The sequence below is a fragment of the Pantherophis guttatus genome, chromosome 1 (assembly GCF_059756535.1).
Source record: "Pantherophis guttatus breed Tessera chromosome 1, ASM5975653v1, whole genome shotgun sequence".
Lineage (NCBI taxonomy): Eukaryota > Metazoa > Chordata > Lepidosauria > Squamata > Colubridae > Pantherophis > Pantherophis guttatus.
In genome coordinates, this window is record NC_142063.1 from 203272377 (window position 1) to 203295362 (window position 22986).

The 22986-nt window shown below is 40.6% G+C and overlaps 1 protein-coding gene across 20 annotated transcripts in view; it reads right to left on the bottom strand.

The window, feature by feature from the left end:
* ZC3H13 (zinc finger CCCH-type containing 13) overlaps positions 1-22986 on the bottom strand; it is a 52337-nt gene that overhangs the window by 19940 nt on the left and 9411 nt on the right. For 12 of the 20 annotated variants that reach the window (XM_087886662.1, XM_087886665.1, XM_087886645.1 and 9 more), the window contains 3 exons: positions 13028-13139; positions 8223-8331; positions 856-995 (listed from right to left, as the gene is read on the bottom strand). In XM_087886662.1, coding sequence (XP_087742788.1) covers positions 856-995; positions 8223-8331; positions 13028-13139 — 361 coding nt within the window. Of the gene's footprint in view, positions 1-855; positions 996-8222; positions 8332-12976; positions 13140-22986 lie in introns of all 20 variants that reach the window. The other 8 variants (XM_034432260.3, XM_034432262.3, XM_034432267.3 and 5 more) reach the window with 1 other exon arrangement.

The window sequence follows — 22986 nt, forward strand, 5'->3', positions numbered from 1 at the left end:
AATATCAATACATGACATCAGTTTTCCATGCTGATAAGAGTCATGTAACAGTTCAGATTCAGAACTACAATGAGGTATGTATATGCCTGTATAGTATCTATATGGTATTATCAATCATTCTCTTGCACACACACCTGTGTGCATATATCTGACTAACCTGTGTGCATATATCTGACTAACGGGGGCTGCCTTTGGGGTGCACCTGGAGGCTCCAACTGGTCCAAAATGCGGTCGCGCGAGTAGTTACGGGTGCGTCCCGCTACTCCCATATAACACCACTATTGCGCAAGCTGCACTGGTTGCCGGTGGTCCTCCGGATCCGCTTCAAGGTGCTGGTACTCACCTATAAAGCCCTTCATGGCATGGGCCCGGGGTATTTGCAGGATCACCTCCTACCGGCCTCCCACCGCCCAGTGCACTCACATAGGGCTGCCCTCCTCCGGGTCCCCTCGGCCAACAGTGTCGGCTGGCGGTCCCCAGGATGAGGGCGTTCTCTGTGGTCGCACCGACCCTTTGGAATGGGTTGCCCACCGGGCTCCGGACGGCCCCCGATCTCCACACCTTCCACGCCGACCTAAAGACATGGCTCTTTCAGCAACTTCCCTGATCTACCGTGGATTTTAACTTGGAGATTTGGGGATTTTAATTGGTTTGTAATATTATTTAATTTTTATCTATTGTCGGGTTGTTTTATTGTTGTGAGCTGCCCCGCTCCTACGGGAGAAGGGCGGCATATAAATCTGACAAATAAATAAATAACAGGAATTACTATCCTGAAGATTTGTTAATTTGTTCAATAATGTCTACTCGTTTAGTTATTTATGACTATCCAGTGATTCTTTTCAAGATACAAACCTCTTTTTTAATTACTATTTCTTCTCTTTTGTCCATGTTTTCTTCTTCAAGCTTCATTAACTCTCTCTGGATCTTCTGGCGCTTCATTTCCAAAGACAATTCATGGTCATAATCATAATTAACATCTCCGTTATCAGAATCTTAAGTTATGAAAAAGAGAGCAAGAAGGACGAAGGGAACAAAAACGGTTAGTAAACTCTTTCTTTATACAAATACACACTAAAAATAATAATAATAATAATTCAATATATACCACCATTATGATTTCCCATTTCATTTAAGAGTGATTCCAATTACGCAGTGAACATGATTTTTGAATGTTATTCAGCAGTGGCAGTAGTATAAGCAGATTCAAAAGAGAATATTGTTTACTCCATTTAATTCTTGAAACAATCTGCATTCTCAAAGTCTAGCCATAAACTGTATTAAATGCAAATCTAAATTTTCTTCCCAAAGGGAGAAGAGATGAAAAATATTTATAACAGGAAGAGAGTGCCTTTGCTATTGCTTCTGTATTATCAAACTGGCTCTTTTAGCACTAAAGACACCGTTAGAGTATTAATCAGAATCAGTAACCTCTGCAATTAAATCCCTCATTGTTGTCCTCTTCTTCATATGTGAATACAGTCTCCTCCCAGATCCTTCTTTTGTCTTCTTTTCTGCTGTTTTTGCCTCCCGAGTTAGGTAGCAACAGCATACAAGGGTTTCCTCTTCTAGAAATTTGCATACTAATGACATCTCAAGCAAGGCAGAACTTGTTTGAGATGTCTCAAACAAGGAGTGCATCCACATGGCTTCAAAGATTGTTATTAAGTAATCTGTAAATCGACGGTACAATGCAAAGAGGTAATCCTCATTTACCGACCATTCGTTCAGCAAAGTTATGATGATACTGAAAGAATAACTTTACAGTTCACTTAAAATCATTTACAACCATCACAACAGTCCCTCAGTCAGGTTATTGCCATTACAGTTAGTATGTGTTGTCCTGTGCCTGAACTGCATTCCCCCCACCCGCTTCCAAACACACACACTGCAGAGTAGATAGACTGTAGGGGAAAAGACTACAAACAAGCAAACTGTTGGCTCTTGTAAACACTGAAAGCAATGCATCCATGCCGGCAGTCTGGGACTGGGAGCCGTGGGTGCACTATGCAGACAGCTTGCACTACTCACTTGAACTCTCTTTCTCTCCAATCTCTCTATTCTGTGGCATGGTGGGGAGTGATTTCTGTAGGCTACATAAATAGCTTATAGTATTATTTTGAAAATCAAAAGAGGCGTTGCACTTACCGTGAACGCCGTTTCTCCGGGGGCTGCGGAGTGGGACAGGAGTGGGATGATCCAGATGGTCTGACCAATCACTGAGTTGAATTGTTTTGGCCATGCCTCCTCATGCCTCCCTTGTCCCCAGTTTATTAGACAAAGAGGGAACTGTAAGACAAACTCAGGTAAGTGTTTAGGTCCTAGCAGGGAGCGCGCAGGCTGGGAGGGGCTGACCCACTCTGCAGCCCCTGGAGAAACCGCGTTCATGGTAAGTCCAACGCCTCTTCTCCCAGAAGGCTGCAGAGTGGGTCAGGAGTGGAATATGCCCAAGCTCGTCCGCCCTACAGGTGGGAAGCCTGCGAGCCCTAAGTCTCTGAGGCCAGGTGAACCTATTGAAGGACCCTCCTGCCGAAGGATGCCTCCGCGGAGGCGAAGACGTCCAGATGGTAATTCTTTATAAACGGCAAAGGAGTCGCCCGGGTGGCCGCCCTACAGATTTCATCGAGGGAGGCTTGCGTGGCCCAGGCAGCGGTGGTAGCTGCGCTGCACGTGGAATGCGCAGTAATATTCCTGGGCGCGGGAAGAGTCTGCGCCTCATAGGCACGGGCTATACATGCCCGAATCCAGCGGCCAATAGTGGCCGACGACACCTTGGAGCCTAGCAAGGTAGGCTGGAAGGAGATGGAGAGAGCCTTGGATCGTCTGGAAGGCGCCGTCCACGAGATATAGATCTTAAGAGCTCTGCGGACATCTAGGGTGTGCCACTTGCGTTCTAAGGGGTGATGAGGCTTAGGGCAGAAGTTAGGTAGAATCACCTCCTGCTCCCGGTGGTAGCGGGAATTCACTTTGGGGACAAACAATGGATCTAGCCTAAGAAAGACCCTGTCGGGGTGAATGACACAGAGATCGGGCCTGATGGAGAGGGCCGCGAGCTCAGAAATGCGCCTGGCCGAAGTTACGGCCACCAGGAAGGCCACCTTGAAGGTGATGAATCTGAGGCTCGAAGATCGCAAGGGCTCGAACGGGGGCTCAGTAAGAGCTTTCAGTACACGTGGTAAATCCCAGGTTGGATACCGGTGGACTACTGGGGGACGAAGGTTGCGGACGCCCCGTAAAAACCTGCGTACTGATGGGTGGTGAGACAAAGGTGCCCCGTCCCGTGGAGACAGCACTGTGGAGAGCGCGGTGACGTGGGGCTTGAGCGTGTTGAGCGCCAGACCCTTGCGGAGTCCCGCATGCAGGAAGTCAAGGACCTGTGGGACAGAAGCTGAGACAGGGTTAATCTCGCGCGCTGAACACCAAGAGATAAATACCTGCCAGGTGATGTTGTAAAGCCTGATGGTGGAAGGCCTTCTGTCCGCCTGCATGACACGGATGACGTCCTACAAATAGTGTTCCTGCCTCAGTAGGAGCCCCTCAAGGGCCAGGCAGCAAGATGTAACCATTGGGGATCTGGGTGGCACATGGCTCCTTGGGAGAGAGACACCTTGTCTAGGGGAATCCGCCAGGGGCGCGCTGTCGAGAGTGCGACCAGATCGGAGAACCATGGTCGTCGTGGCCAGTGGGGAGCGATGAGGATCACTTCCACCTCCTCTGCTATGGTTTTGCGGATCACCTTGGGTATAAGGGCCAGAGGTGGGAAGGCGTACAGTAGACCCCTCAGCCAGGGGCAGCGGAGGGCGTCCACATTCTCCGCACCAGGATTCGGGTAGTGGGTGAAGAACTTTGGGAGTTGCGAATTTGCCAGAGAGGCAAATAGGTCCACCTGCGGCTGGCCGAAGCGGCGACAAACATCCCAGAAGATGTCGGGGTGGAGCCGCCATTCCGACAGGTCCATCGTTTGGCTGAGAAAATCCACCTGCAAGTTGTCTGATCCGGCAATGTGATCTGCTCGCAGCGAGGCGAAGTGGGCTTCCGCCCAACGGCCGAGTTGAAGGGCCTCCTGCATCAATGTTTTGGACCGTGTTCCTCCCTGGCGGTTTACATGGGCTTTCACCGCGACGTTGTCGGTGAGAATTAATATGTGGCGGCCCAGCACTGCCTGATGGAATGATTGGAGGGCCAGACGTATTGCCTGAAGTTCCAGGAGGTTGATGCTGGAGTTTGCCTCCTCGGTGGACCAGCGGCCCTGAGCCACAAGAGCGTCCAGGTGCGCCCCCCAGCCGTAAAGGCTGGCGTCCGTCGTGATTATCACCTTTTGGGTGTCCACGAAAGTGCATCCCTTGTCCAGTGCCGGTGACAGCCACCAGTGTAGGGACCAGCGTGCCGATGGCGATAGTCTGACTTTCCATAGGGAAGTGGAGTTGCGCGTGCGCTGGTGGGATAGCAGAAACCATTGGAGTCTGCGCGCATGAAGCCAAGCCCAAGGGACTATGTTGATACAAGAGGCGAGCTTCCCCAGAAGCTTTGACAGGGTGAGGATAGTTACCGTCGGTTCCCGTAGGAGATGACGTACAAGTAGTCTGATATCGGTGTGTCTCTCCGAAGAGAGGAATACTTGGCCTAGTCGGGTGTCGATAATTGCTCCCAGATGCGTGAGGCGTGTCTGTGGAACTAGTTGGCTCTTGGGCAGGTTTATTAAGAACCCATGGTCCTGGAGGATCTGAAGGGTGAGCCGTAAGTCGGTGTGAGCCTGAGTGAGGGACGGGGCCTGGACTAGAATATCGTCCAGGTAGGCTTGAAGCCTTACTGGAACCAACCTCAGGTGGGCTATTAGGGCCGCAAGGATCTTGGTGAAGCTGCGCGGGACCGATGCCAGCCGAATGGCAAGGCATGGTATTGAAGGTGGTGCCCCACGTAGCTGAACCTGAGGTAGCGCCGGTGGGCCGGCGCTATGGGTATGTGCAAGTAGGCCTCGGAGAGGTCTATGGACTCTAAAAAGTCTCTGGGCCGCATGCTCTCCAAGATAGATCTGAGTGTGCTCATCTTGAACTTCCTGTAAACCAGGTGGGAGAGACTTTAGGTCCAGGATCGCTCTCCAGCCCCCAGAGCGCTTTGCTACCACGAAGAGGATCGAGTAGAACCCCTGTTTCCATTGGGCGGGAGGAACCTCCTCTACCGCATTGATATCCAATAGATGGCGAATTGCCAGTTCCATGAGGTTGCGTTTGTGGGGGGAGTTGGAAACAGGGCATGATACAAAGTGGTTTGGAGGGCTGGAGAGGAGCTCCAGAGGGAGGCCAAACTGTATGGTGTGAAGGACCCACTGGTCCGTGGTGATACGAGCCCACCTGTCCAGGAAGAGGCTCAGTCTGTCCCAGATGGGAGCGTTGTGGCGAGAGTCATTTCTGCCGGCGGCTCTGGTGGCCGCCAGTCCCGCGGAAGCCATGTTTTGGGGGCCCATAACTCCGAGGTCTGTCTCGAAAGGAATCCCTATCTTGGGGACGAAAGGAGCCCTGCGAATAGGTGCGCTGAGAGAATATCTGGAATTTTGTCTCCGGTAATAGGGGGTAGCTCGACGGTCCGCCCGTCTAGTGGCGGAAGGGAGGACCTTCTTCCTGTCCTTGTCCTCGACTAGCAGGGGTTCGAGGGAGTCGCCAAAGAAATTAGTCCCCGCCATTTGGTCTTAATGTCAGATGGCCACTCTTGTAGCCATAAAAGGCGTGATGTGACAGAAGATGCCATCGCTCAGGATGCGTATTTGGCCGCGTTGAGCGTGGCATCCGAGGCGACCTGAGTCCTGGTGGACTCTAACGTCTTGGGGGGGGACAGGCAAGATTGAAATTGCTGTAGCCATAAAAGAGAGGAACGGGAGAAGGAGGAGGCTGCAGTAGCAGCCTGGATCGCCCAGGCGGAGGCTTGGTGATTTTTTTTAAAGGACAGGTCAAACTTCCTGTCCTCAGGCTTAAGGCCCTCTGATGTATCCCCTGCGAGAAAAGGGGAAGGGGACGAGAGAGCTGCCACTGGGCTGTCCACTGAGGGTACCTGTAAGACATTGGCGAGTGCTGGTTCCATATTATAGTTGCGGCGATCGGAGCCACTGGGGGTAGGCAGCGAAGCAGGGTTGACCCATTGCTTGCGAACCACGTCGAGAAACAACTTGGGTGCGGGGGACAAACAGCTGCTCCATCACAGGTTCCGAGAATATGCCCTGGCCGGCCGTAGACGGTGCACATGTTGCAGGATCTGGAACTGAGTCGATAAGGCCGGAGGTGACCTTGGCCTTATGCAGTAGGGACTTGAAAAGTCCCTGTGGAAACAGACCGGTGAAGGCTGGAACGTCCGGCGTGGCACTTTCGTCATCTGAAAGGTCAGTGTCTCTACACGGTTCGTCCTCCGGACACATGTCCGCGCTACCTCTGGAACGTGATGGAGAGCGTTCAGGGGACCTCTCAGGAGTCCCGGTAAGGCTGGCTGAAGGTGATACACGAGAGCGCCGCGAGTGGAAACTTTCCGATGTAACAGAAGCCGAGTGCTGCGCCGTAAGACCAGCAGTGATGCCTTGGGAAATGGCTCTAGCAATTAGTTGTTGGACCATGTCAGGAAGATGTTCCAGGTCCATAGAGCCGGAATGTTGAGGTGGAGGAGGTGGGGGCGGTGGAGGTGGGGCGGGATCTTGGGCCGCCCCTGGGCAGGCGAACGGGTCAGCGTTGGCCTGGGTGGTAGAGGGCGGTGACCGGGGTCCTTGGTGGCATTCAGGTTCCTCTGGTGAGAGCGTCCCAGAGAGGTTGAGCTCGTCCTCTGCCTGTTCCTGTAAAGCCGGCTCAGCTGGGCTTCCTTGGGTATCGCGCTCCTTTTCCCCCTGTAAAATTTGACGCTCCCCTTGTGATGGATGGGAGACATTCTTGCTGGAGGTAGACTTGGATGAGGCCTTGCGGCCAGCCTCCCCTGAGTGTTCTGCCATTGCAGGTATGAGAGGGTGGCTTTCCAGCAACTTGGAGTGGGCCAGCACCTGGGGCGCTTCCTAGGAGCGAAGGGGAGAGAGCAGACGGAATTGTCACCGAAGGGCAAGATGTCAAAATGGTCGCTCCACATTGGCAATTAACCGCGGTGTTCAAAATGGCCGCCGCTGATGAAAGGCCCTTCAAATGGCCGCCCTACGCGGTGACAGGCAACCGCGATGCTTAAAATGGCCGCCGCAGATAAAAGCGCCTCCTAAAATGGCTGTCCCATGCGGTGGCTCTCAACCGCGGTAGATAAAATGGCCGCCGCTGCTGTGATAGCCTCCGGGAGTCGTTAGATCGGGCAAATGAGCTCTCCGTACCTGATCCGGAGAGCTGCTGGCAGCGGCGATGATTGCGGCCGAGGCTGAAGGGGCGATAGTGCGAAGGGCGCTAGTCAGCTGTGAGGCGGTGATCCGGAGGGCTGCTGGCGGCGGCGGTGACGATCGCGGCCTAGACTGAAGGGGCGATAGCGCGAGGAGCGCTAGTCAGCTGTGAGGCGGTAATTGCTGCGGCAGTGCGGCGGCGGCATTTTCAGCCTTAGACTGAAGTAGCCAGCTCGCACAGCGCAGAAATCGGAAAATACGAATAAATTGCTGCTGAGAAGAGTGAGTGAGGAGAGAGAAGACTCAGGCACGTCTGATCAGATACCACTGAGTCGAATAAACTGGGGACAAGGGAGGCATGAGGAGGCATGGCCAAAACAATTCGACTCAGTGATTGGTCAGACCATCTGGATCATCCCACTCCTGACCCACTCCGCAGCCTTCTGGGAGAACAGAGCACTCTACAGGATAAAAAAAGTAGAGATGGGAGAGGAAGAGAGTTTGTTTGCTCTTCTATGCATCAAAAGCAATGCAATCACATTGGCAACTGGGGATGAGAGTTGCAGACACACAATGCAAACAGCTTAGAGCAGGGGTGTCAAACTTACGTTGTCACGGCAGCATCATGTGACTTTTTTCCCCTTCACTAAACCGGGTGTGGGTGTGGCCAGTGCATGACACATCTGGCCCGCGGGCCGTGAGTTTGACAGCCCTGGCTTAGAGTATTCTCTTGAACTCTCTTCCCCTCTTATTTCTCCACTGTACAGGGGTAGGGGACAGAAAAATCAAGCGATTTCTGTAATCTATTTTTTGCTTGACCTTTATAAAGATTTAGAATGGCAAATCAAAATACATGTCCTTTTGTTTGCAAGATTTAATGGCATATTCTATTTACCGTCTCTATTTGTTTCCCAGTCAGGATTTTCTTCTTCACTTTCTGGAGTCCTTTCTTTAGTAATTTTAATATCTTCCTTTCCCCTGTGCCTCCCTCTTGTAGACTCTTTCTACAGAAGAAAACATTAAAAAGTTACTTAGCGTTTTTCAAAGCAGAACATGAAATCTATTTTAATGTTACTTTTAACTGTTGTGGTGTTGAAGCTGACTTCATAACTTTTAACTTTCAAAAACTGTATGGTGAAATATCGAAATTGATAAAATGTTGATATATTTAATAATATATATTAAGAAACCTACTCAGAGAAGATTATAACTCCAGATCAAATGCTAAACTGTGGTTTAGAATTCCAGACGTTAAGCAGAAGCAAACCCTTGGCTTTAAAGTCCTTGGATATCAATATGAAACTGAAGGTTAATACTGATTATGCTTTGGACAAAGCTCTTAGCTCATAGGTAATTTCAGAAAATTTCCTATACTCAGATGTCCAACTGTTAGTTGCTACTTCATTCCCTTCATGTAAGTTTAAAACCTGGACATTGCAGGTAATCCAAATTCCCTATAATATGTGAAGTAGAAGTTGTAACAAACAGCATTTAACAAAGAAATCACAATTTGGAAGCCAGTTTTTAAGGTGGCTTTAGGACTGTTTTGTAATGTTTTGCTCCCATTGCACATTATAGGAAGCAGCAATTAAGGGAAATACAAGACAGCAGCAATGGGGCAGCCTAGACATGCAAAGGACCTCATTATCTCTTAAAATTAAATTCTGCAAAGTAGGCCTGTATTTTACTGATGGTACATTCTGTTCACAAATCAAAAATTGGAATTATGGGCCTGGTGGCTCAGCAGACTAAAAGCATTGTGATTAACACCAGCTGTCTGCAATTACTGTACATTCGAATCTCACCAGGCTCAAAGTTGACTCAGCCTTCCATCCTTTCTAAGGTAGGTAAAATGAGGACCCAGTTTGTGGGGGCAATAAGCTGACTTTGTATAAATATACAAAAGTATGAAGGCTATTGCTTAACGCATTGTAAGCCGCCCTGAGTCTCCGGAAAAGGGCGGCATATAAATCAAATTATATATATATGCACATAAAAGCCCATGAAAAAAGAAAAAAGATACATTATGCCTTTACAGGGAGGATAATTGGGAAGTGGGTGTGGCTCACCGAGGACGCCTTAAGAGGCAGAAATAGCTATCTGAGTCTCCCAGAAAGCAACACAGAGTTGCAGTTTGTCAGCAGAAAAAGGGCCCAAGAACTTGTGAATGAGATTTCACAGAACCTAGGGCTGTAGAACAACTCAGTTTACATAGGTAAAACCTGGCTAGAGAGAATATGCATATATATATATATATATATATATATATATATATATATATATATATATATATATATATTTGAATATATATATATATATTTGAATATATATATATATATTTGAATGCTACATTTTGTAACCCATGAATTTCTATATAATTTAAAATAGAAGTTTAAGGAGAAGGATAAACCAAATGGGAAAGTATTCAAAACCCAAAAATTCATCATCGCATGTTCTTTTAAACTAAGAAATGCTTTAATATATTTCTAAAATAATTTTTGTTCTGATTGATTGATGTCAATATTTAGCGACCACATGGATAGATTTTCTCTAAGATGATCAATCCCCAACCTGGTTCTGCAAATCTTCCAATAGTAGCTTTTGATTTACGGGCTTCTAACATTTAAATGTATAAAATGTGCACAAAATATATATTTTAAAGCAACTATATAATGCTCTTTCCCAATGCTGTTACCTTCTGTTGATGGTTCTAACAAACTTCCCTAACATCTCTACAGTTGCATGAAAAGTAATCTCTGGTCAAATGATATATTTCACTGAATCTCTTTGCGAAAAGAAGCTAACATCTCAATATGGTAAGGAAGTTTAACTTTGTAAACAACGTAAATCAGAAAAACTAATGCATACATATATATGAAGTTATTTACAAATTCAATTATTAAAAAAGTGAGTATGGCAGGTGACAAGGTTTGGAAACCCTTCCAGTTGATACAGTAATACTTTTTTAAAAATGTACTTGTTAGTAAGGCTCTAAAAGGTTAACTGATTCTTTAGACCTATAATTAGCCAGGAAAACACAATTCCACAGATGAATAAATACTGAACCTTCTATCCTCTCTGATTGTGATAATTCTTCTGTCTATTTTCAACAACTATGGGCATATTTAAGCAGCTGTCTGAGCATTTGAAAACAAAGACAATTCATCCTTATCAAGTATAGGAGGGCTGTAACAATATCTGAACATTTCTAGCTAGTAAGTTTAACAATGAGCAATATATTTAAGAAATGGAAATTACATGAAACTGTTGAGATTATGGCAAGATCTGTAAAAATTCGGCTGGAAAACTGGTCAAATCTTTAAAACAAAACTCACAGACCATTGCTACTGACATGTTGAAAAGCTAAAAACAAAACACTGGAATACTCATCTACAGGCCCATAGTGAAACACTGTTTATACAATGATGAGCAAGAGAAAATTATCAGAAAAAAGTACTCTGGTCTCATCACAAAAATATTAAAGTAAACCTTGATAAACCTAAAATGTTTTTGAAATTAAGTGCTTTGGACTGAAAAACCAAATATTTAACTGTTTGCCCACAACTAAAAGATATATTTGGAGCCGGAAAAAACAAAGCATTTGAAAAAAAAAACATTTAGCTATTATGCATAGAGGTGGCTCTATTATGATTTGAGGTTATGCAGGAGCCAGTGCCACAATATATTGTCCACATAGAAGGAAGAATGGCTCCAACTTTGTATCAACATAACCTAGAAGCTAATGCCTCACAGTTGGTAAAGAATTTGAAGCTGAAGATATTTCAGGAAGACAATCAAACATACCTTCCAACCCACCATGACATACAAGCCAATCAGAGTTGCCCATCCGCAAGATGGGTGGCATACATGCATAAATACTGCCTTGCTTAACAACAGAAAATTCTGGTCCCAATTGTGATCTTAAATACAGCATAAGTGTTCAAGAAGATGATAAATTATAAGAAATTATAATTAAACAAGAAACTTTAGTTAATTTCTTACAGTGTGTAGATAATTCTTTCATTGAACACATTATGGAAACTACTATTCTGTTATATCTGAAAGGAATTTTTAAAAATCCTATTATTCAGTTTTAAACAAAAATCCTATTATTCAATCTCTCAATCATTAACACACAATTAACAAGATATGAAATGTTTTATATTTTCAGTTACTTTGTAAGTAAGGCGGTGTTATGACACCAATAATTACATTAACAAGTTAAACATATATTTAAATAATATAATACAAAGTGTATCTCCTCAAATACAGATTCTTAATGACAATTTCCCCAGATGAATGAACCAGTTTTCCTAGCCAAAATAATAAGACTTCCACATTTGATTTAATTTAGAACTTTCTAACAAATAATGCAATCTAACATTGGTGATTATTCCAACTTCCTACAATGATTTAAAAATATAAGATGTTATTTTATAATTTATTTATTTATTAAATTTATATGCTGCCCATGACTCCGCCATATGACGCTGAAAACTATAGAGGCATATATACATATGGGGAAAAAAAATGAAACTCAGGCATAGACACTTGACCTGAGTAAAACATATTTCAAAAGACTTAGAAATTGAAGTGACCATAAATATGAGCCCCACATGGGCAAATTAAAACTATTCAGTCATTCAACAAGTTAGGTATTTACAGTGAGATTCTTTTCTTTGCATAACAACTCCTAACAACATATGTAGCCATAAAGCTTGCTCATTACGTGGGTCATATTGGTCGTAAAAGGGCCAATTTTATAACTTTTTTTTTTGCAGTTGGTGTTAAGCAATTGTCATGGTCATTAAACAAAATCAATGGTTTATTATGGATACAGATTTGTAAAAAAAGGTGCAAGTAACAAGTTGTTTTCGGTAAAATTATTATTAAACTGACTGTAGGAAGCTGCATGCTGCCATAAATGCAGCCGTGTGGCCAAGTGCCCAAAGCTTGGCCACACGACCATGGAGAAAGTCTGACCATCATTAACTCTGAATCTAGGTCATAGGTCCTATGCTTTGGGTTGGTTGTAACTTTGACTGTTCGCTAAGGGACCAGTCATAAGTGAGGACTAATTGTATACAAAGGAAGAAGAGAGAGGGTTGGCTTGAAAAATACACATCTAAAGCTTATTTCAGCATCCAGAAATGCAAAAGCGATGATGTAACTTAGTTTGATAAGGAAATATCTGCAAAAAAACAATTAAGCTCAGAGAGCACCAAGGACTCTACACTTCCCCAATTTGGCAGTTTTCCAGATATTGAATAGGAAATTTGGGGATCTGCTCCCATATCACTATGGTTCACTTATTACATTTGAATAACTGATGCTAAAAATCAACACTGGTAAGGTCGCATGAAAGCCTGACAGCATTCTGAACAAATGTTTGCAAATTCCTTCATGCCTTTGTACCCCACTGCTTCCTGAGAAACTGCTCTTGATAGTTTTTGTGAAAAGTGTACTACTTTTCACAAAAATTATCTAGAGCAGTTTCTCAGGAATACAAGATACAGGAACTATGCGGAATTGATGAAAATCACACCATCCATTAGATCAACAGTGATTCCCTCTATAAATCTAAGAAGCTCATCGAGACACAAACCTGGATCCAACCTATTATGCCCAGTTATATTTTACAGGACACACCTCTCTGCTTCTTATACTATTGTAGAAATCCTGGAGACATATGCATCCTACCCTAACAGGAGAAGGCTGTTCTTCTGTATTGTGTTTCTGGGATTCACTTTCAATGTCTTGCCGCTTATTCTTCATTCTTTCCCGAAGGTCCCCTGTAGGCCTTTCTGGTGACCTGTATAATGAAGACAGAAAATGCTTCTATAGAATTTATTATTTAAGAAAGATATCTTAGTTATAGGTTTTAAGTCCCGCAGTTCTGTAGTTCAGTTTCATTTCCCAGCCTTTCTAATTTCTTGTTTATTTAACACAGTTCCTGTCATGTTAATGCATAACAAATCACAACTGATCTTGCCCGAGGTGGAGGGAATTTGTCTGATCATTTTAATAAAGCTAAACTACTGTTAACAATGGTAGAGAAAATGCAAACACACTGAAAAAAAATCATTGGGCATATTCTCAAAGACTGTAATTCATGTCCTCAAAGAAAAGAAAAAGTTACACAAATAGACATTTTATGATATTCCACAATAGCTATTTAACCATATCGGATAAAACTGTGGACTGAACAAACACATAAGAGTTATTAAACCTTAATGTGAACCTGTATTTCAATCCTTTAATCCTTTTAGTTGAATCATTTTCATTAATTTTCCAGTCAGAAAATTTTCCAATAAATATTAAAGATTTTCCCTTCTAACCAATGACCAACACAAAATGCATAAACAAGGATATTATTAATTGGACCATGACAGACTTTACTAAGATTTAGAGCTGGAGCTAGTCAAAGACTAACCTAACTTAATCATTAAACTAATCAAACTAACAAAGCCAGTTGATTGATCATCTCCAACAGCATCCAATTCCTATCCAGGCTTCACTTCTTTTTTGGCTATTCTCAAAAATGGTTGGGGGCATGATAAATATAAATCAATGATTTAAATAAATCCAAAATAATCTGAACTGTTTACATTTATCATTAAAAAGTAATTCTGAATGTCTTTCTTACCTTGGTACAAATATCACCAAGGTAGTATGCTTGTTAAATTAAAGTCTATGGAAACAATCTGAACATTTTAAAATATTTAAAAATGTAAATTAAATTAATTTAAAAATAAAAAAATTGTTCTGACACCTTCTAGAAAGCTTATAGAATGAGAACTGATCTTAATTCTGAAGAAGAGTTTCCCACTGCTGAAAATGGTACATAAAATTTTCTCATATGCCCCCAAGGTGAGGCTTCTGTGTCTGTTAACAAATTTTAACATCTGGAAAAAGTCAAAATAAAATAGGCTCAAATATTTAAATTGCTTAAAAGTTGAGATTAACTTCCTGAGTTAAACCCAGAAAAATATTAGCAACTGGTGCCACATTTTTAAATATTGCAGTAATAAGGTCACCGTAATGGCAATGATTAAACTACAGAGAATTTGAAAATTGCAGTGATCAAAACATGAAATAGCAGGTGGGATAAATATACTGAATGATGTCACTGCATTAATACTATGTGCTGATTTATTTAAACATGGTATTTATTTTATTTTAGCCTGATAAAATCGGGTCTGTCTAGTTTGTCAACTCTTGCATCTTAAAAATCTCAGCTTTGAATTTCTATTTCTTTGACAAGTTATAGATGTGAAGAAGCTGACCAGATAGGACTCTTGTAACTCTGTGCTTATGTGGAGCTGCCTGGGAGAAGAAAGACACAGCAGTTAGTTAAGACAGCAACAACACAGCAAAGGATGGTGAGAGGCAAAACAATAGTGGAGTAGTGTTCTGAATGCCACTGTTATCTATTATAGGTAGCAAGCATGACACAGGTAGCAAGTATTACTCTCATTGCAGTAACTTTTCTTCATGTGACAATATATGTGCTCTATCTGGGGCTATCCTTGAAGTGTATCCAGAAGCTACAACTGGTATTTATTTGTTTGTTTGTTTGTTTGTTTGTTCAACTTGTATGCCGCCTTTCTCCGAAAACTCAAGGCGGCTTACAATGCATTTAAAAACCATATATAAAACATTAAAAGTTAAACCATTAAAAACAATTAAAACCCATTCACACCATTCATGGCCAGATCTCGCCAGATCGCAACAGCGAGATCAATGGCCCCAGGCCTGCCGAAGAGCCAGGTCTTCACCGCTTTTCGGAAGGCCAATAGGGTGGGGATGGTCCGGACCTCAGGAGGTAACTGATTCCAGAGAGCTGGGCAGCCACAGAGAAGGCCCTCCCCCACGGGCCCGCCAGCCGGCATTGTTTAGCTGACGGGACCCTGAGGAGACCAACTCTGGGGGATCTTACCGATCGCTGGGAGCTATGCGGTAGAAGGCGGTCTCGAAGATACCCTGGCCCTGGTATACCCTGGTACAGAATGCAGTGGCATGGATAACCCCTTCGGTGGTACATGTGACACTGCTATTATATGAGCTGCACCAGCTGCCAGTTTGCTTCTGGATTCAATTCAAGGTGTGGGTTATCACCTTCAAAGCCCTTTATGACATGGGCCCAGGCTATCTGGGGGACCACCTCACCTCGATGGAACCTGTCCCTCTTGTTCCAGCAGAAAGGGCTTTCTTCGGATTCCAGCGGCTAAAGTATTTTGGCTGGCGGGGTCCAGAAGAGTCTTTTCTGCTGGGGGGCCCCACCCTCTGGAATATTCTCCCGTTGAGATGAAGTTTGCCCCCTCACTTCTAGTCTTCTACAAGAACATAAAAACTTAGCTCTGTTGCTTGGCCTGGGGCCCAGCAAGGGTCTGCTATGTTTGGGGCGGCTGACCAAGTAGAGAAGATCCCCACCGCCAAGCCACCCATCATCTCAATTCCCACCCCCCCCAATTTTAATTGTTTTGGGTACTTTTTATTACACTGTAAATCATCCAGAGTCGCTGTATCAGTTAGATGGGTGGCATACAAATTTAATAAATAAATATATTCTATCACTGGTTCACATCTAACATTAGTTAGAGGGAATCTTGATCACATATGACTATTTCCTAATTTTTGCATTCGCTACATATCAATTTTCTGCACAACAGACTACTCCATCTAAGAAAACAATGCAATTACAAGATTTCGGGGTTGCCAAAATCCTGGTAAATTATCTACTAGGAGCTCTTTTCTGCCAGCACAAAGATCCTGGCATTTATTTCTAACAATCAAAGGAGCTGCCTTCAATTGCACACAATACTTTGCAAGAGAAAATATGTAAGCTCTCTAAAGAAGGTATGTAACAATTAGAATTAAGACACAGATTAGAAACAGATAGATTACAGATTTGTTACTAATTTCAACAAGAATGATTTTTTTCCATATATATGAAATTACAGAAATTACTATCTATAAGTAATACAGAGAAGTAGTTTTATGTTTAAGTACCTAATATTTACAAATAATCAGTTGCATTGAAGAAAACCTGGCTTGGGGGATGCCTACAGTAAATAATCATCTCAATAACCTCGAGCAATTAGTATCTTTCTTTTTCTACATCTTCAAATCAGAAGAAGACTGTCAAGTTCAAATCTGAGGGAAAACTTGATGTCACTTCATTCTACGTTAACTACTGAAAACTCAGTATATATCTTGTTTGAAACACATACACACATATATAGCTACGCAACAAAGACAGATGAAATTTAATCCATATCCCAAAATCACAAAGCATCTGCAACTCACATTCATTTTTTCCTATAATGCTTGAATAACTGAGCTTAACTAAACTGTAATAAAAATTAACATTTAAAAATATGGATGTTTTCCACAGGTAGAAAGAGAATGCAATGTACACCATATCTATTTTGCCTGAAAGAGATATTGGCAATCTAAAGACTTCAAATATTAAACAAATAACAGGCAGTCCCTGGGTTAGGAACATCTGCCTTAAGAACCACCACTACATACGAACAGCTATCTATAATTAAAAATGGTGGATAGTGTTATCCTTCCTCAAGCTAACAAACTGCTGAAACCACACAATGCTTTCAGACAGCTGTGCGTTTTTACGATACAGCCTGTTTTCAGCAGATCCTGAAAGCACTGCATGGCATTAGCAGTTTGTTGGCTTGGGGAAGGGAAACACTGTCCACCATTTTTCGTAATAGGCAGTTACAACTCACATACAACTTCCAGTTAAAGACAGAATTAGGAACAGAACTTGCGCTTTACTCAGGGACTGCCTATAGAAATACTTTCAAGGAATGTTCACTCTTATTTATCACTCAGTGGCACATCCTAGTTTGCTACCATCCTCATTTTGTTCTTGTATGATATTTAAAGTATTTGCTCCTAGTTTTAAAAATATACCAGAACTTTTTTTCCAACAACAAAAAGTAGAGTTAGTTGCAGTTGTCTATTGTGAAGATTTAAGTCAATGGAAGCTAATATGTAATTTACAAATTCTCCATATTGTTGTAGGAAAGACAGTATTCCCACCTTACTCTTCCATTAAAGGATGAATTATTAGGAAAATGCACATTTTTTTTTGAATATGAGATATAAATGCTTATTATTTTGACATTCAGATTTAGCTCAACTTAAAACCCCGAGGTACAGTAAGACAAATATTAAATTGGATGAGGGCAAGGACTTAAATGAAGCAGAAAATCCAAGACGGTTAGAAGTTTAAAAATGAATGTAAGCATTCACTATCTCCAGATGTTTAAAGAAGATATAACTTTAGAAAAATTAAATAATGGTGCTATTTAATGCTATTATTTAAGATAAAGATTCTCTTTATAATTTATGAAATTAAATTAATGTTGTTAAATATTAAAATGAATTCCCATGAATTTGCTAATTTTATCCTCTCAATAGTAAGTGAACAAGCAATTATCTTGTTAACAAGATAAGCAATTATCCTGTGGGAAAGAGCTGCTAAAGGGGAAAGTGAGATAATGTTGATAAGGACTGAAAATAACTGGAAACATCTGATATTGAAGTAGGAGAACTACGCTATTCTAAACACAAAATACTTCTCAAAACAGATAGGACAGGTATTTTAAATTTAAAACATTTCTAATTTTTGCACACAGCTAGTCAAGACAACTCCCCTATCATCCTATTATTTTTCAGAATAATTATTTCCCCATAACAGCCAAAAGAACACAACTATTTTGGTCAAGCTCATTGGGAAAGGAGGCAGAAAAGGAAAAAAGGTTTTAATATTCCTCTACAGGTTCATTACACTTTTCACAGCCTATCAAACAAGTATATTGGCAGTGTGTGCAGAGCACCATCTCTGCCTCTTTGAATGAAAATACCGTATTTTTCGGAGTATAAGACGCACCTTTTTACCCCCCAAAAGGGGGTGAAAATTTAGGTGCGTCTTATACACCGAATGTAGCCCTGCCCACCCACTGGCCTCCATCCTTTGGCCTGTGCCTCGCAGCAGTTACCTTCTTGCAAGCAAACAGCAAGAAAAAACAGCCCCTTTCAGCTTCAGCATAGATTAATTAGCACAAGTTGATTAGATCGGCCTCCCGACTCTCAGCTGATTTGCTCTCAGCTGTTTTGCGCAGGGCTCTCCTGCTTGTTGCAAAAAGTGCTGGAGCAGATTTTTTTCCCCCTAGCTATGCTGAAAAAACGAAACTGAAAGTAAAGAAGGCTCTTTGCTGCAAGGTGACAAAATGAGGCAGAGAGAGATTTCTTTTTCTTTTTCCTCACCAAAAAAGGTAGGTGCAAACAATGGGAAATTTAAGGCAAGAGGAGAGTTCAAAATTTTAAAACACAAAAGAAAAAAAGCTCTATTTAACTAGGGAATTGTAATAATTGAGATACTATTAATTGTATATTGTATTGAAAGCAGAAATGGTTAACTTGTGGTTTGGAGGAATATATGGGGGAAATTATTTGGTTTATTATTATTGGTAAATATAATTAATTGATTTGTAAGAAATTGGATTGCATGGAAATAATTGGAATATTCATGTTCATATTGATTAATATACAAAAAACATAGTTATAACTAATTGATTTATATAAAAATGTTGAATTTGTATTAAACAATTGTAATATTAAATAATTAACCAATGTGAGGATGGATATAAAAATAGATGACAATGGGAAGGGGTCTAATATAGAATAGAAGGGAAAAATTGAATTTGATTAAGATTAGAGATGAGAATGAAAATTGGTTTTTTTTAAAAAATAGATGAGGAATAAATATGGCAAAAAGGAAATATAGAAATTGTAAATTTAATTGAAATGACTAAACACTGTTTAAATTTGTGAACCAGCCAAACACACTGTTCAAAGAAAATACATTGTATGTTTGTATGTGTGTTTGTTTAAAAAATAAAAAAAAACTTTTAAAAAAAACTACCAAAAAAGGTAGGTGCGTCTTATACTCCGGTACTTCTTACACTCCGAAAAATACAGTAGATCTGCTTTTTACACCGCAGCATTGATAGAGTTTCAGGAACAGCCTTTTTCTCACTTTTCCTACCTGTCCTGTTTTATTGATATTCCCAAATGAATTGAGTCTCCATTCCCAACAGGAACAGCGTAACAGAAAAACATTACCTGGAGTTATCCCCACACACCGGGCCATCAAATGAGTTATATTTAAAACATAAATAAAAGGAAAGTGCATATCCTTAGGAAATTGAGATACAGATAAAAACAAAAGTTAAATATAGATTTTTACTTAAGATTTAAGTTAGTTACATAGAGCTTAATGCGGCCCACACACAAACAATCTATAATAATCCAATTATATAATTTCATGAATACATTTATTTTATCTTGATACTAAAGAAAGCTTCTTATTTATTCTATTCATATCTGATCCAAATGTTATGTGCCCTTGGAATGGTTTACAGACAAAAAAACAACCAACTACATGTAACAGCCAAATCAATAAAAATGTTATAAATATTAAAAACCAGCAGTATTAATAGAAAAATATTAATAAGCAATTAAGGGCTGCTAAAACAGGTCTTAGCCAAGCATTCCTGAAAATACAGAATCATTTTCCTATCTGAATGGAGTATTATTTTATAAGAAAGTATATATAGATATATGGTTGTGTATGCATAGTGTTTGTTTCTGTCAGTACACACACGTCTGTCTATATAATATATATTAATAATATAACATGTAATATACAGGATTATTTAATTAACAGTATTAACATTTGATTTTCCCAAATATTTTGAGAGACATGATTTCCTTCTAGATTTGATTGGATTAAAATTTTTATCATCTCTCGCTATTAACTTTATGGACAGAAGATAAAATTGGAGTCTCAATAATTGGAGGGCTATAAGAGCCCCATCTTTAGTCTACTCTCTACATTCATTTTATATCCATAAATAACAGGGTTATGCAACTTTTCCTATGCTCCCAATCTATATTGTAAACAAAAGAAAGAAAACAGGACAATCATACTGGGAGGAGGCTGAAGCAGTTCACAAGTCTTCTCCCGAAGATTTAATGATTTAGCATTTGATGATTTAATGATTATTTAAAGAGCTCAAGAGAGTTACATGCCTGCAGAGGGGAAAAAAAATCAGAAATCCATTGATTTCAAAGTCTTGCCTTTCTCCAATCTAAAAATTGTACTTCTTCATGAAATGCATTAATTACCATACGGCAAAAAATAATATGTGTACTCAGAAGAACTGTGGATCACGAGAACTATGGATATTACAATGGGATTTATTTTAAATCATTTCTTCTTCATAGTGTAGAATTATTTCATTTACTGAACTGCTTTACTTTAAAATCAATTCACCATGAACAGTCATCAATCTAGGCTTTATAGCATAAATTCCCAAATATCACTGGATTCTTATTTCTACAATATCTATTTATCTATTTCTCCTTATGCAATAAAAAGAGATTAGTACTGAATATTTTTATTAACTATTCCACGAGCAAGTATAAAATCATAACGTATCACTTGTGATTATACACATAATATATACATAATTAAAGGTTATACATGTTTTCTTTTTTGTTGCATGTTTGAACTTTTAAAAAGCACATTTTATGTCTTTTTCTTTGACAATGTGTGCATTTTTGTCTTTATGCTTTTAGTCATTATTTTAAAAAGCAACAAAACTATAAGTAAAAAAATACACAAAATCAAGCTTGTTTCTTGAATGAATTTAAGTATGCAATCTCAGTAATTTTTCAGAAAAGATGGTGCGATAAATTGTGTACAATTTAGATGACAGATTAATGTCTACTCACCAACTTCAATCTCACACTCCTATTCTAAACATCTTCTGCTTCCCCCACCTGTTTCTGTTCCCATCCTGTCCAATACTTAATTGCTGGGATTCCCTCCCTCTTTCCTTGATCTCCTTCTAAGATGTTTCTGGTTTCCCAACCACTGAGGAACTATTCTAATTTAACTAACTAGAGACTTAATTGAAGAGCCTAATTTCAAGAACAATCTTTACTTGTTTTTTTTTCCAACCTATGTACTTTGCTTTTGAGGGAAAAGTGGTTATTCTCTAAGGTGTTTTTATATGTTTCTGTAAAGATACTGTATGTTTATGTAAACCTGAGATTTATCTGAGTATGTCTCCCATCTTATTGATTAGAAGCCCTACCCTCTGCCATCCTATATTTGTGGCATGTAAGGCCCATATTTTCCACTAATACGGTTTGCTGGTAGCACCATCATGCTTTCTCTGAAACTAAAGAAAGAGTCATTATCACTTTCTTTGCAATAATGAAAAACATTGGTCCATTTGACATCAATAATTTGGTATAAATAGAGTAGCTTCTAATATAGTCATAAAAAGGCCATATAATGATTGTTTGCTGCTTAATACATTTTGTATTCTAAACCAATCTAAACCATAATTTATAAAACATAAATTCACAATTGTAATTCCACTTTAATATGAAAATCAGAAATGAAATGTTTGCCATTCCACATAATAATTCAAATTCCTTCCCTGTTTTTCCTGCATTTCCTTTCCTGCATTTCTCAGCAACGATTGGCAGTGCATTCCAGAAATAAGCCCCTTGAATGCAATGTGACTTATTTGCAGACAATTGTTTATAGGATTACAGTCTCGTTTTTATAAACTACTTTTTCATACCTCAAAATCTGTCTTGCAATCCCTGTTCCCATGAACAAACTTAGAAAATGCATGGAAAAGTATAGGAGACAGAAAAAAATACCGTATTTTTCAGACTATAAGACGCACCAGAGTATAAGACGCACCTTAGCTTCTGGGGAGGAAATTAAGAAAAAAGCTGATTGGGGGTGAATCGGCCTCCCGGAATACTCCCAAAACAGCTGTTCCCAGAGATGAACTTTAGCAACAGGTTTGTTGGTTGTGAGCTCTGCACCTTGCTTTTTTTTTCAGCCTCTCAAACCTCCATTTCAGAGGCTTTTTTTTCAGCCTCTCAAACAGAGGTTTCAGAGGCTGGGTAGGACTACATTCAGACTATAAGATGCACCCAGATTTTCACACTCTTTTTGAGGGTAAAAGGGTGTGTCTTATACTCAGAAAAATACGGTAGCTACTGTTCCATCTCACCTGATGCAAATCTGTTAGGGGAAAGAATTAATTGGATTCCAGGCTACATACATACATTTTAGCTAAACAAAACACTATATGTTGTAAATACATGTAAAGACTAAAGCTCTTCATGAGGTAATAATGAAAATAAACTTCTCATGTATATCATTTTTGTTTTATACTGACAACTAGAAAAATAATTTTGTCATAAAAGTGTGAAAGCATATTTACTGATCACACTGCCAGGTGTAAATTCTTATGAAGAGAGATTGAGAAGTTAGTGTTGTCTTAATCACTTACTAGAGAGAATTTGAGCAAAACAAAACTGCAATAATTTCATTTTCACTTCTGATTATCATTGGTAAATTTATTAAAGAGAAATTAAATAATAACAAAAATATTTTGAGTTTCAGAATCAACACTCAAAAAGTGAGGGAATAGCAATATTTCCAGAATAATTATATTCTTTATAAGGCATATCATTGCATTATATTTTTTTTAAGATGACAAGAAAACAGCTTGAAAAAGCATTTGAATGTGAAG